General features: G+C 43.6%; 1 protein-coding gene and 1 pseudogene across 1 annotated transcript; one reads left to right on the forward strand and one right to left on the reverse strand.

Annotated features, from left to right (window-relative positions):
* The first annotated feature begins 313 nt into the window (after nt 1–313).
* On the forward strand, nt 314–922 carry LOC112123078 (annotated as a pseudogene).
* A 4,358-nt stretch (nt 923–5,280) lies between these two features.
* On the reverse strand, nt 5,281–6,210 carry LOC112122953 (olfactory receptor 14A16-like). Its single transcript, XM_024221655.1, has one exon. It carries the CDS (start codon nt 6,208–6,210, stop codon nt 5,281–5,283), a length of 930 nt encoding a protein of 309 aa, XP_024077423.1.
* Nucleotides 6,211–11,424: the final 5,214 nt, after the last annotated feature.

The raw sequence follows: 11,424 nt of genomic DNA on the forward strand, positions 1-11,424 counted from the left end.
ACAGTGAATTGATGCCCCCAGCCAAAGCTTGTGTCTCTTATCCCTTCCCAAGGACACAGAGGAGGTGAATGGGATTAGAACCTAGATCTCCTCATCATCATGGTTGTAGCCCTCAACAACCATCTTCATACCCCCATGTACTTCTTCCAGGTGAATCTAGCCATCCTAGACCTTGGCTCCATCTTGGTCACTATAACCAAATCCATCGTCAATTCCTTCATTAACATCAGGTCAATTTCGTATCCTGGATGTGTCACCCAGGTCTTTCTCTTCTTAGTTTTTTTCTGTGACTGATCTTGCCTTACTCACCGTCATGGCATACGACCGATATGTCACTATCTGCTAACTACTGCTCTATGAGAGAGTGATGAACAGCAGAGCTTGTGTCCAAATGGCAGCCAGTGCCTAGTATCGTCTACTCTGCACTGTACACTGGGAGCACCTTCAGGTTACACTTCTGCCACTCCAATGTCATCAACCAGTTCTTCTGTGAAATCCCACAGCTACTCAAGCTCACTTGCTCTGACTCAGACCTCAGTGAAGTTGGGGCTCTTGCCTTAGATGCGTTTTTAGGTTTAAACTGGTTTGTTTTTAGAATTGTGTCTTATGTTCAGATCTTCAAAACAGTGCTTAGAATCCCCTCTGAGCCGGGTCAGAATAAAGCCTTCTCCACCTCCTTCCTCACCTCACTGTAGTCTCTCTGTTAGTTTGCACTGAATCTTTTGCCTACCTGAAACCCACCTCCGGCTTAGCATCAGGTCTGGATCTCATGGTGGGTGTTCTCCATTCCATGGTGTCTCCAGTGATGAATCCGATCATCTACAGCATGAGGAACAAGGAGATCAAAGCTGCATTGAAGAAACTATTGTGTGGAGGTTATTTACCAAGAATTAAAATGTCCGTCATTGCACCTGCACTATAATTTGGGGGGGGGGGGAAGCAGAGGTCCCGACAGGGATCACACTACTATCTCCTAGCAAAATTGTGTGCCTTACACTGCAGGAAATCCCAATCTCCTGGTCTACGTGGCCACTTGCCTTTCGATCTGGTAAGATCCTGGGTAGCCAGTTTAGCTGAAGTCTCTGAATCTGCTGTTCTACTGCTGTCTGCTTATCCCTGACTACCCCCTCCCCAAAACCACAGCCCCTTCCCATAGACCCTCCCCTCTGAGCCGACCCACTACTTTCCACCCAGTATTAAACCCCTGGGGTGATAAAATGGATTAGCTCTCCTCCCTGATGCATTTGCCTCAACACATCCACCTGCTTCAAAAATTGAGGCAGCTGGTTAGGAACCAGCTCAGGATGCTCCAGTCATAAATGTCCCACAAACTGCGGATCACTCATCTCCAAACATTTCTCCAGCAACTCCAAGTCCCGGCACCCCCACCTTGGGTATCACCCATGGGTCGTCCAGGGTATCCACCCAGCACCGTACCCATGCCTGTTTGTGATTAGTTATATCCCACCTTTATTTCCCCAGGTATTCTCCTCATCTTATTCATCCCTGCAGTACAAGAGCACACCCTGAACAACTGTTTCACCACCTGCCCTGGGATCAGAAACATATTCCCCAATCCTGCCACATCAATGCCCAATGTGCCTTGTTCCAACAGGCTGTACCATATGGCCACCTGGTCCTCATGAGCTAAACCCTCCATCTCTCTAACAACATCCACAAGCTGCAGCACAAACTGATCCCAATCATCCAGGGGCACCTTCCCCAGATGATGCAGCAATGCATCCCGGTCCTTTTGGGACAAGGGATGAATCTCTGCCTGGACTACTATTTGAGGAGCCTGGTCCTGTCCCCAACCCCCATCTGGGACTACTATTCCCACCTCCTGGAGCTCCTATGGAGTAGAGGATTCTGACTATGGATTGCCAACTTATAACATCCACTGGCATTCCTGGGTACAATATACTCAGGGGGGAGGGGGTGCTACTTTTCTGCCATCGATGGTGGTGACGGTTCAGTTATTCCTATGCTTACACTGATACAGCTCATCTTCTAAATCTGCCACCATCCCCACCCATTCATCCCTCTCCCGCTGAATTGCCTCACAGGACTCCTCTGCCCTTGCAGCGTCCCATGTCTTTAAATCCGCTACCTCCACTGCTAGTACAGATTTTTCCATTAAAATCCATTGTTGGTCCACTATCCTCTACAAAGCTTTCATATGTTGGAGGAGATCAGCTTACCAAGTATGCCACCCCAGCACACAGACCGTGTAACACCATTCCTTTTTTCCAGTATTCCTTTCCCTTGGGGTCCCCCAAAATCTACCACATCTCCTTTTCAATCTCATCCCAGGTTGACCCCCATATCTGGTATGAGCCCTGATTCTTCCGTATCCATTTATTTAAAAAGTCCGTTCCCCTGGCTTGCAAGAACCTACAAGTACCATCATGAGAGCCCTCCATACCCCTGCCAAGCAGCTGCATGGACAATTGGTGAGAGGGACTTACTTTGCTGCTACTCACCTGTCCAGTGTGATACATCCAAATCACGGCACCAAGATGTTAGGGGGTTTTCCCTTCACCCTGCCCTGGTTCTTTCATGCAGACAGAAAGCAGAAAATTGGAAGTCCGAAGGGCAGGCAATGTGATGTTTATTGGGGTTAATCAAGCAAACATATCCATAGCTATACATGCCACAGAGCCTTCCGTGTGACCGCCTCACCTCACTTAGCAGGCATAATTACTCCTGCAGTGCACACCCCTGGTCACACCCCTTACAATTTATGGTTATGTTCCATTTTGCAGGGTTGTGAGTCTGGGGGCTTCATTACCACCTCTTTTGTATCCCATGGGAGGGGTAAGGAGTGAGGTTGTGCTTCCGTCAGGGAGAGGCATTTCTTTGGTTTTAGTGTTTCTTATACCTTCCGCCCAACCCCCCTGACCACTTACGACTGGTTGCTTGACCTGATCTCTGGAGAGGAGTTCAGGGAGGACTATCCTTCAAGTGTACACTTGTATATTAAACTCCTACTATGCCCAACAACACATTAGCTGTATCTCTTATCTCTTTTCACCCCATCTGCTTGTGGGCAGATGTAACACACCGTGTCTTTGTTCTTTGTTCGCACATGTTAGTAAGGATATAAAATTATCAAATGGGCAAACAAGACCCAAACTTCTATCTCAGTCAAATATACAGGCCTGAATAGTACATTATCATCACTGACGCTCCTAACAATCTACTAACCTGTACGATGAAAATACCCCAATACTATGAGGGTGAGGCAGTTAAGATATGATAAAAGAGGATATATGCATGATGAACAGCAAGGCCTATACATTCTTGGCATGGGTAGGCTCATTGGAATTCTCAGTCGGCATTCTAGAGTCAAACTAGGATCTGTCTCAACCCTTCCAGAGCTCTCAAAGTGTACAGTGAGTATACCCTAGGTAATGGTGCTGGACATTATTACAGGGTTGTATTATTTCTCCTTACATTTGTGGATTGTTTTACTTTCAAGACAAATCAGAGTGATAATAAAAATTTTGCAATCCCAAAATGTCTTCCCAGCGTGTAGGTGTTATTGTCACTGACGTGCACAATGGGGCTCCCAACTAAACAGTAATACTGATAATACCCGACCTGAACTTGGACAAAAATATACCATATTTTGGAGTTTTAATTGGGAACCTAAATAATTAGAATGATCAATACCTAATCAATAGATCAGACAACAGAAGACAAGGCTACATAGTTGTAGGGCTCTCAAATAAACAGTAACTCTGATAATACTGGGCCTGATCTTGGAATAAGAAACTAATTCAAGTTTTAAATGGGAACACTAAATAATTTGGCTGATCAATACCTTATCAATAGATCAGACAACACAAGATGTTGTACAGAGGCCTACACTTTGGAGTATGTGCTTTCTTATCCTTCTCTATAAATAAATAATGCAGATAGTGCTGTCCCTGGATTCTATGGCATTCCACCACCTGTGTGTTTTAGAGGTGACTACAGACTTGCAGTTGTTGGTCTTGTGCAGAGCAGCGCAAATTCATATCTCAGGTAATCTGGCCTGGCAACATTAACTCCAGGTGATGATGAGTCCTTTTATACAAGGACTGGATTTGGCTAACTGCGTGCTACTGCACCACTACGTTTTGGTTGTTGGGGGAGTTGCTCAGATGTTCTCTCTGGCCTTTGTCAACAGTTAGGTTTCTGGGACCTTGGTGAGTCCATGGCTTTTGACACCACCCTGCTGAGTAGAATAGAGAGAGATCACCATTGACAGGGGCTGGCATGGAGTGAGGATGCCGGGCCACTGCCCAGGTCATCAATGCTATTTAGATCACAACTGCTGAGATTTTCAAAGCTTCCTTCGCAATTGGGATGCCAGTTCCCATTAATTTCATTCATAACTGAGTATCCAAATTCCCTAAGTGGCTTTGCAATTTCAACCAAAAAGATTAGAGAAAGGTCAAAAACACTTTTGCTGAGCCCCTCCAGATATCAAGAGGTTTCCAAACTGCAGCTATGTCCAGATATGAGTTTTGAAAGGCCCATCTCTTTAAAATGAGCCAAACACAAACCTCTGGATCAAACACCTATGAACAATGAGGTTTCCAAAATGTAGGTTTGCTCCCATCTCAGTGAGATAAGGACCATCTGATTTAAGATGACAACAAGAATCTGGTCTCACATTGATACAGGACAAAAGGCTATTCTGTTTCATGGATATCTGACAGTCAATGGTAGCTGGGCACATTTGAAAATGAGGCCCCTTTGAAAATTCCAACTGAGCACCTTGTAAAGTGGGAATGTACCCAGCCTCAGAGTTTACAAATGAGCCCTCTCTTTATCTTGGGCAAAGAAAACCACCAGAAACATCATCCCGGAGAGTGGCAGTGCTCAACATTGAGCCTCACGTTCACCTCTGAGTGCCTGAAAACCGTTCCCCCTCTAGGCCACTCATGGGAACATTCCCAGACACATCAAAGTTCATGAAGTCCACTAGTGACTTAGCTATGGCTATTGATATTCTGTGCAACATGCTCAGATAGCAAGTTGATGTTAGCAGTATAAAGCAGATAGATAGGTGTGTATGTACATTTATGGATCGATATTTAGATTCTGATCTTACTTACAGTGGTGTAATTCTAAATTAACTCATTTTACTTCATTGGAGTTAGTCCGGATTTTATGAATTCATAAAGAGATTGCACTCTATGTTCTCAAGGAGACAATTTTGTCATCAGTTGATTATATTCATAAAGAAGCTCAGAATGAAATCTCAATCAAGTACCAATGAAGGACATTTTAATTCTTGGTGAATAACCTCCACACAATCATTTTCTTTAATGCAGCTTTGATCTCCTTGTTCCTCATGCTGTAGATGATCGGATTCATCACTGGAGGCATCAGGGAAGAGAGAACACCCATCATGAGATCCAGACCTGATGCTGAGCTGGAGGTGGGTTTCAGGTACTCAAAGAAGGCAGTGCAAAGAAACAAAGAGACCACAATCAGGTGGGGGAGGCAGGTGGAGAAGGCTTTACACCGGCCCTGCTCAGAGGGGATTCTAAGCACTGCTTTGAAGATCTGAACATAAGACACCATTATAAAAACAAAGCAGTTTAAACTTAAAAACACACTAAAGGCAAGAAGTCCAACTTCACTGAGGTATGAGTCAGAGCAAGTGATCTTGAGTACCTGGGGGATTTCACAGAAGAACTGGTTGATGACATTGGACTGACAGAAGGGTAACTTGAAGGTGTTCCTGGTATGCAGTGCAGAGTAGACACTACCAGTAATCCAGGCACTGGCTGCCATTTGGACACAAGCTTGCCTGTTGATCACTCTCTCATAGTGCAGTGGTTGGCAGATGGCGACGTGTCCGTCATACGCCATGACGGTGAGTAAGGCAAAATCAGTTGAAGTGAAGACTACAAACACTTGGGTGACACATCCAGGATAAGAAATCGATCTGTTGTTCATGATGGAATTGACCATGGATTTGGGGATGGTGACAGAGATGGAGCCGAGGTCTATAATTGACAGATTCATCAGGAAGAAGTACATGGGTGTGTGAAGATGGTGGTCGAGGGCTATGGCTGTGATGATGAGAAGATTCCCCATCAGGCCTGCCAGGTAAATCACTATAAACATCACAAAGTGCAAAATCTGCAGTTCCTGAATGTCAGAGTATCCCAAGAGAAGGAACTCGGTCACCATGGTTTGGTTGGACATTTTCTTTCTCAGTTCTTTGTGTGATGGTTGTGGAGAGAAGGACAAAGACAGTGGTGGGGATTATAGTGACAGAGGAAGTAGCACTGATTCCACGCTGCAATATCTCATGATATGAGTGTCAACGAAGCACAGCACTTGTCACTAGGAGTGGTGAGTTATCACACATGTGCAAATTGGCATGGGCCCCTTAATGTCAATGGAACTGTATCAGTTTACACCATCCGAAGATCTGGCTCAGGATGTGGCTTGATAAAATGCTGAGTGAAGGATGGAGCAAAGCACATCCAACCCCAATGATCTTGCCAAGATATTTCCACCATTGGGGAAATATGCAAACTTGGATGTGGAGGTAACGTATTAAAAAGCTAATGCTGCCTGATTTCCAGTTTCTGAGGAAATATAACATGGAATAATAGAATCTTAGAATATTATGGTTGGAAGAGACTTCAGGAGGTCATCTAGTCCAACCCCCTGCTCAAAGCAGGACCAATCCCCAACTAAAGCATCCCAGCTAGGGCTTTCTCAAGCAGGGCCTTAAAAACCTATGGACTCAGAAAGCATCCCCAATGACAGCTCAGTTGTAAGAATTCCACTGCAACACCACACAGTCGGCCTCTTGCCTGTTTCCAAAACTGATCTGTGGCACCAAATCCAAGCTGCATTTCCATCTCTGTGTGATGAGGGGCTAATAGCATCGCTCAGCTACATCTGTGTTGTGTAATTTCCCTCTGTGACTGTATATCTGGCCTTGGCCATTCAGTGGCCATCAGGAGACTTGGTTTCTATTCTTGGTTCTGCCATGGACCTGCTGTGTTACCTTGGGCCAGTTATCTACCCTCCTTAAACCTCTATCTCCTTTCCCTCCCTTTCTCTGTTCTGTGTACTTCAGTTGTAAAATCTATGGGACATAAGCTGTGTCTTACTATGTTTGTGTGCTCTCCACCAGAGTATTTCTGTTTAGCAGGCATCAGTGTGAGACAGAGGATACGGTGCTAGAACAGGAGATCTGGGGTCTGGCCACATTGTCCTCTTCTATGTAATTTAGCGGAGACAGGCTTTGGCTGGGGGCTTCAATTCTCTGTGCCTCAGTTTAAAGGTGACTGCATGTATAAAACATAGTCTGAGGATACTAACATTGCCACTTTCTCAGTTTTACCATCCTGCACAAATCTCTTTCAAACAGCAATAAATGTGATTGGAATAGAGGGTATTATTGGACAATATCAATGCTGGCCCACTGGCTTAAATATTAGTTTTCAATCTGGGGAATTCAGATATTTTCTGTTTAAATTATTTCAAAGGAAAAGTGGGCTTTAAATTGAACACATTTTTATGATAGGTTTGTGCGATCCTTAAAATCAACGTAAGTATTGGAAAAATCTTTTTTTTTTTTTCAAAAAAAAACCAGTGAAAATTTTTAAGTTTTCAGCATTTTTTAACAGCAATAGTTTGGTTCTCGATTCACAACACCAAAAAATGGTTTGGTTTCTAGAATTTCAATGAAAATAGAAATGTTTATGCTGGAAAAAAATGAGCAGCTCTAGATGTTTGCTTGAATGATAGTAAAAGTTTCAAAGAGTTCCAATTTTAACTCATAGTTCTAGTATTACATTGCTCCAGTATATTAGCACCCAAACATATTTAACTGAAATATCAGACTTACTGTGTTGGTCTTTGAGGAATGTTTCCCAGCCTCTGAAGCATTGGACAGTCCACTGTCAGGATTCTTCAGTCATTGTCTGTCTGTGCACCTATAAGTAATGCCTCATCACTGTGTTATCAAGCTGCTGTCTCCCAGTCCCTTCACAATATTTCCTGAGTTGCTGGGTCTCTCTGCAGTTCCTAGCAGACAGGGACCCACTCCACAGATGGGTGCTCCCCTTTTTGGGCAGGCTTGGCTGAAAGGTGAAGGACTAAATGGGATTGGGGACTGAAAACCCCTCCCAGCTATGAAATTGATCCTGGCTTGTGCGGGATTCAGACACAGTCATAGCCCAGGATGTACCTTGCCTGGAGCTAAATAGCTGAATCTGGTCTCCAGGGCAGTGAGCCCAGCTCTGATCTTACTTCAGGAACAATCCACCTTGACAACCTTCCCTAGCTGACCCTAACCCCACAGAGGGGGAAGAGCACCCAGCCTGAATCTCACACAATGGCAGCATCCCTGAAAGGACCCTTGGTTAAAAACAAGGCAGGGCTGAGTCCCATGTGGCATCCCAAGGGACTCAGCCCAAGGGGATTGCAGAATAGAATATATATTGGTAATACAGACATGAGACCTACAATAGCTCAGAGCCTAGTGGGACCAGATCCCCAGCTGGCCTGGAATAGCCTGTTCCTTCATTAATGCCACATAAACAGCTTTGGCGGAGTAGAGATTTTTTTTTCTCCTGAATTTCATCAGCAGCTCTTGGGATGCAGCCTCCAGAGGAATCGACAGCTCAGACTGCTCTGGGTGTTTGATGTTGGTCACTAAGAGGTATCCAGAGACACACAGTAAAAGCTCAGTGCAATCTCCTAAAATGGTGCAAATTGATACAGTTCCTTTGAGTTCCGAGTAGTTAGGTCTCTTCACACCAAGTGGAGATGTGACTCTTTGATTTCAATGGAGCTACTTAGTTTTAGATTAGTTGGGGATCTGGCCCTAAGATGACCATGAAGCTATGTCAGTTTTCACCAGTTGGGAATCAGGCCTCATTAACTGTACTGGAGCTACTGCTGATTTACACCAGCTGGGGATCTGTTCCCTTAAACAATTTCAAATCCATTTTTTTTTGCTTGTGAATCTGAACTGAATGAAAGACCAAAGTTTCTATCTAGTTGGCACATACTTAGCTCTTTGCCCCATTGGATTAATTGCCAGAGTGTAACTTTTAAGGGTTAAGGAGCAATTCATTCCCACTGGGGACAGAACTTTGGAGGAATTCAGTATTGCAGAGATTTTCTGTAACTGAATTTCAAATGCCATAGGGATGGATGGCCCGACTTTCTTTCTTTCTTTCTTTCTTTCTTTCTTTCTTTCTTTCTTTCTTTCTTTCTTTCTTTCTTTCAGCAATTCTATATATATTAGAGCAGACAACAGGAAAATAAAAGGCACATTAGACTGCAGGTGCAATGCTGCATGTCATCTTAAAACTGTTTATTTCACACGGATCCAGTTACTAATGCTATCCTAATGTCACATTTCCATATGAACAATTTCTGTAGCTTGTGCTGGGATGTTATGTGATGTTGAATGTGCAATGTGGATAGTCCCCATAACTTTGTCTGGGTGGAGAGGCAAAGGATCACAAATGAGAGAGGAACCTTCCACAACACAATCTCTCTACTGGTGTACAGTCCATGTGCTCTAAAAAATAGTCTGAGAACTTCAAGACAGAAAAGTCTGCCGAGATGGGTCACTTTTCATGATTGGGACCAAAGAAAAGCAACATTTGAAAATAGGGCTCAAAATAATTATTGTCTTAATATTAACAAGAGGGCAAATGCTAACGCTGAAGGATCCCTAAAAAGACATGGACTAGGCTGTAGTGCTAAAAGCGTAAAGAAGTCCTTAGACTCCTAAGTTACTAAGGACAAGTTTTAAAGATATTTAGGTGCCTCTAGGAAACTATTGGGGCACTTTTGAAAATGAATCATAGAATCATAGAATATCAGGTTTGGAAGGGACCTCAGGAAGTTATCTAGTCCAACCCCCTTCTTAAAGCAGGACCAATCCCCAACTAAATAATCCCAGCCAGGGCTTTGTCAAGCCTGACCTTAGAAACCTCTAAGGAAGGAGATTCCACCACCTCCCTAGGTAACCCATTCCAGTGTTTCACCGCCCTCCTAGTGAAAAAGTTTTTCCTAATATCCGACCTAAACCTCCCCCACTGCAACTTGAGACCATTACTCCTTGTTCTGTCATCAGGTACCACTGAGAACAGTCTAGATCCATCCTCTTTGGAACCCCCTTTCAGGTAGTTGAAAGCAGCTATCAAATCCCCCCTCATTCTTCTCTTCTGCAGACTAAACAATCCCAGTTCCCTCAGCCTCTCCTCGTAAGTCATGTGCTCCAGCCCCCTAATCATTTTTGTTGCCCTCCGCTGGACTCTTTCCAATTTTTCCACATCCTTCTTGTAGTGTGGGGCCCAAAACTCCCAACAAGGGAACACTGTTGACTCATATCCATCTTCTTGTCCACTGTAACCCCTAGGTCCTTTTCTCTAGAACTGTTGACTAGCCATTGGGTCCCTAGTCTTAAATGGGAGCTCAGCTCCTTAAAGCATTTGAAATTTAGAGTATTAAGTAACATTTTTATTCTAACAACATTCCCTAGCCTCTTTCCCTTTAGCTGAAGAGAGTTTTTAGAAGGAAAAACAAAACAAAGCAAAACAAAACAAAACTTTTCTGACAGTCACTCCTTAACTTTACCTTTTTTAAGCTACATAGATTGAGCTCCTTGAGTCTATTAATATATGGCATTTCTCCAATCCTTTAATCATTCTCATGGCTCTTCTCTGAACCCTCACCAAATTATGCACATCTTCTTGAACTGTGGAGAGAAGAGCATTCCAGCAGCAGTAGCACCACTGCCAAATATACAGGTAAAACAACTTCTCTACTCCTACTTGAGATTCCCTTATTTCCGCATCCAAGGATTGCATTCACCTCTGTTGTACTGGAAGTTCATGTTCAGCTGAGTATCTCCATGACCCCCAAATCACAGTATAGAGTTCCCCATCCTGTAAGTACGGCCTAATTCTTTGTTCCTAGGTGTTCCTAAACATTTACATTTAGCCATATCAAAATGAATGTCCAGTTTAGCAAGTGATCCAGATAACTCTGTATCAGCTGCCCATCCTCTTCATTATTTACCACTTCCCCAATTTTTGTGTTACCTGCAAAGTTTATGAGTCATGTTTTATGTTTTCTTCCGGGGCACTGATAAAAATGTTAAGTTGTGTTGGGCCAGGAACCAATCCTTGCAAAATGGCATATGGTACCACATCAAATGCCTTCCAGATGTCTAAATATATTACATCAACATCCATCTCTTTATCAACCCAACTTGTAATCTCATCAGAAAAAGAAATCAGGTTAATTTGACAGGATCTATTTTCCATAAACCCGTGTTGATTTGCATTAATTATATTAACAACATTAAATTCTTTATTAATTGAGTCCCATATCAGCCATGCTTGGCCGGGATCAATGTCAGGCTGAGAGGCCAAT

Source organism: Terrapene carolina, unplaced genomic scaffold, assembly GCF_002925995.2.
Source record: "Terrapene carolina triunguis isolate 2854851 unplaced genomic scaffold, T_m_triunguis-2.0 Scaffold119, whole genome shotgun sequence".
Classification (NCBI taxonomy): domain Eukaryota; kingdom Metazoa; phylum Chordata; order Testudines; family Emydidae; genus Terrapene; species Terrapene triunguis.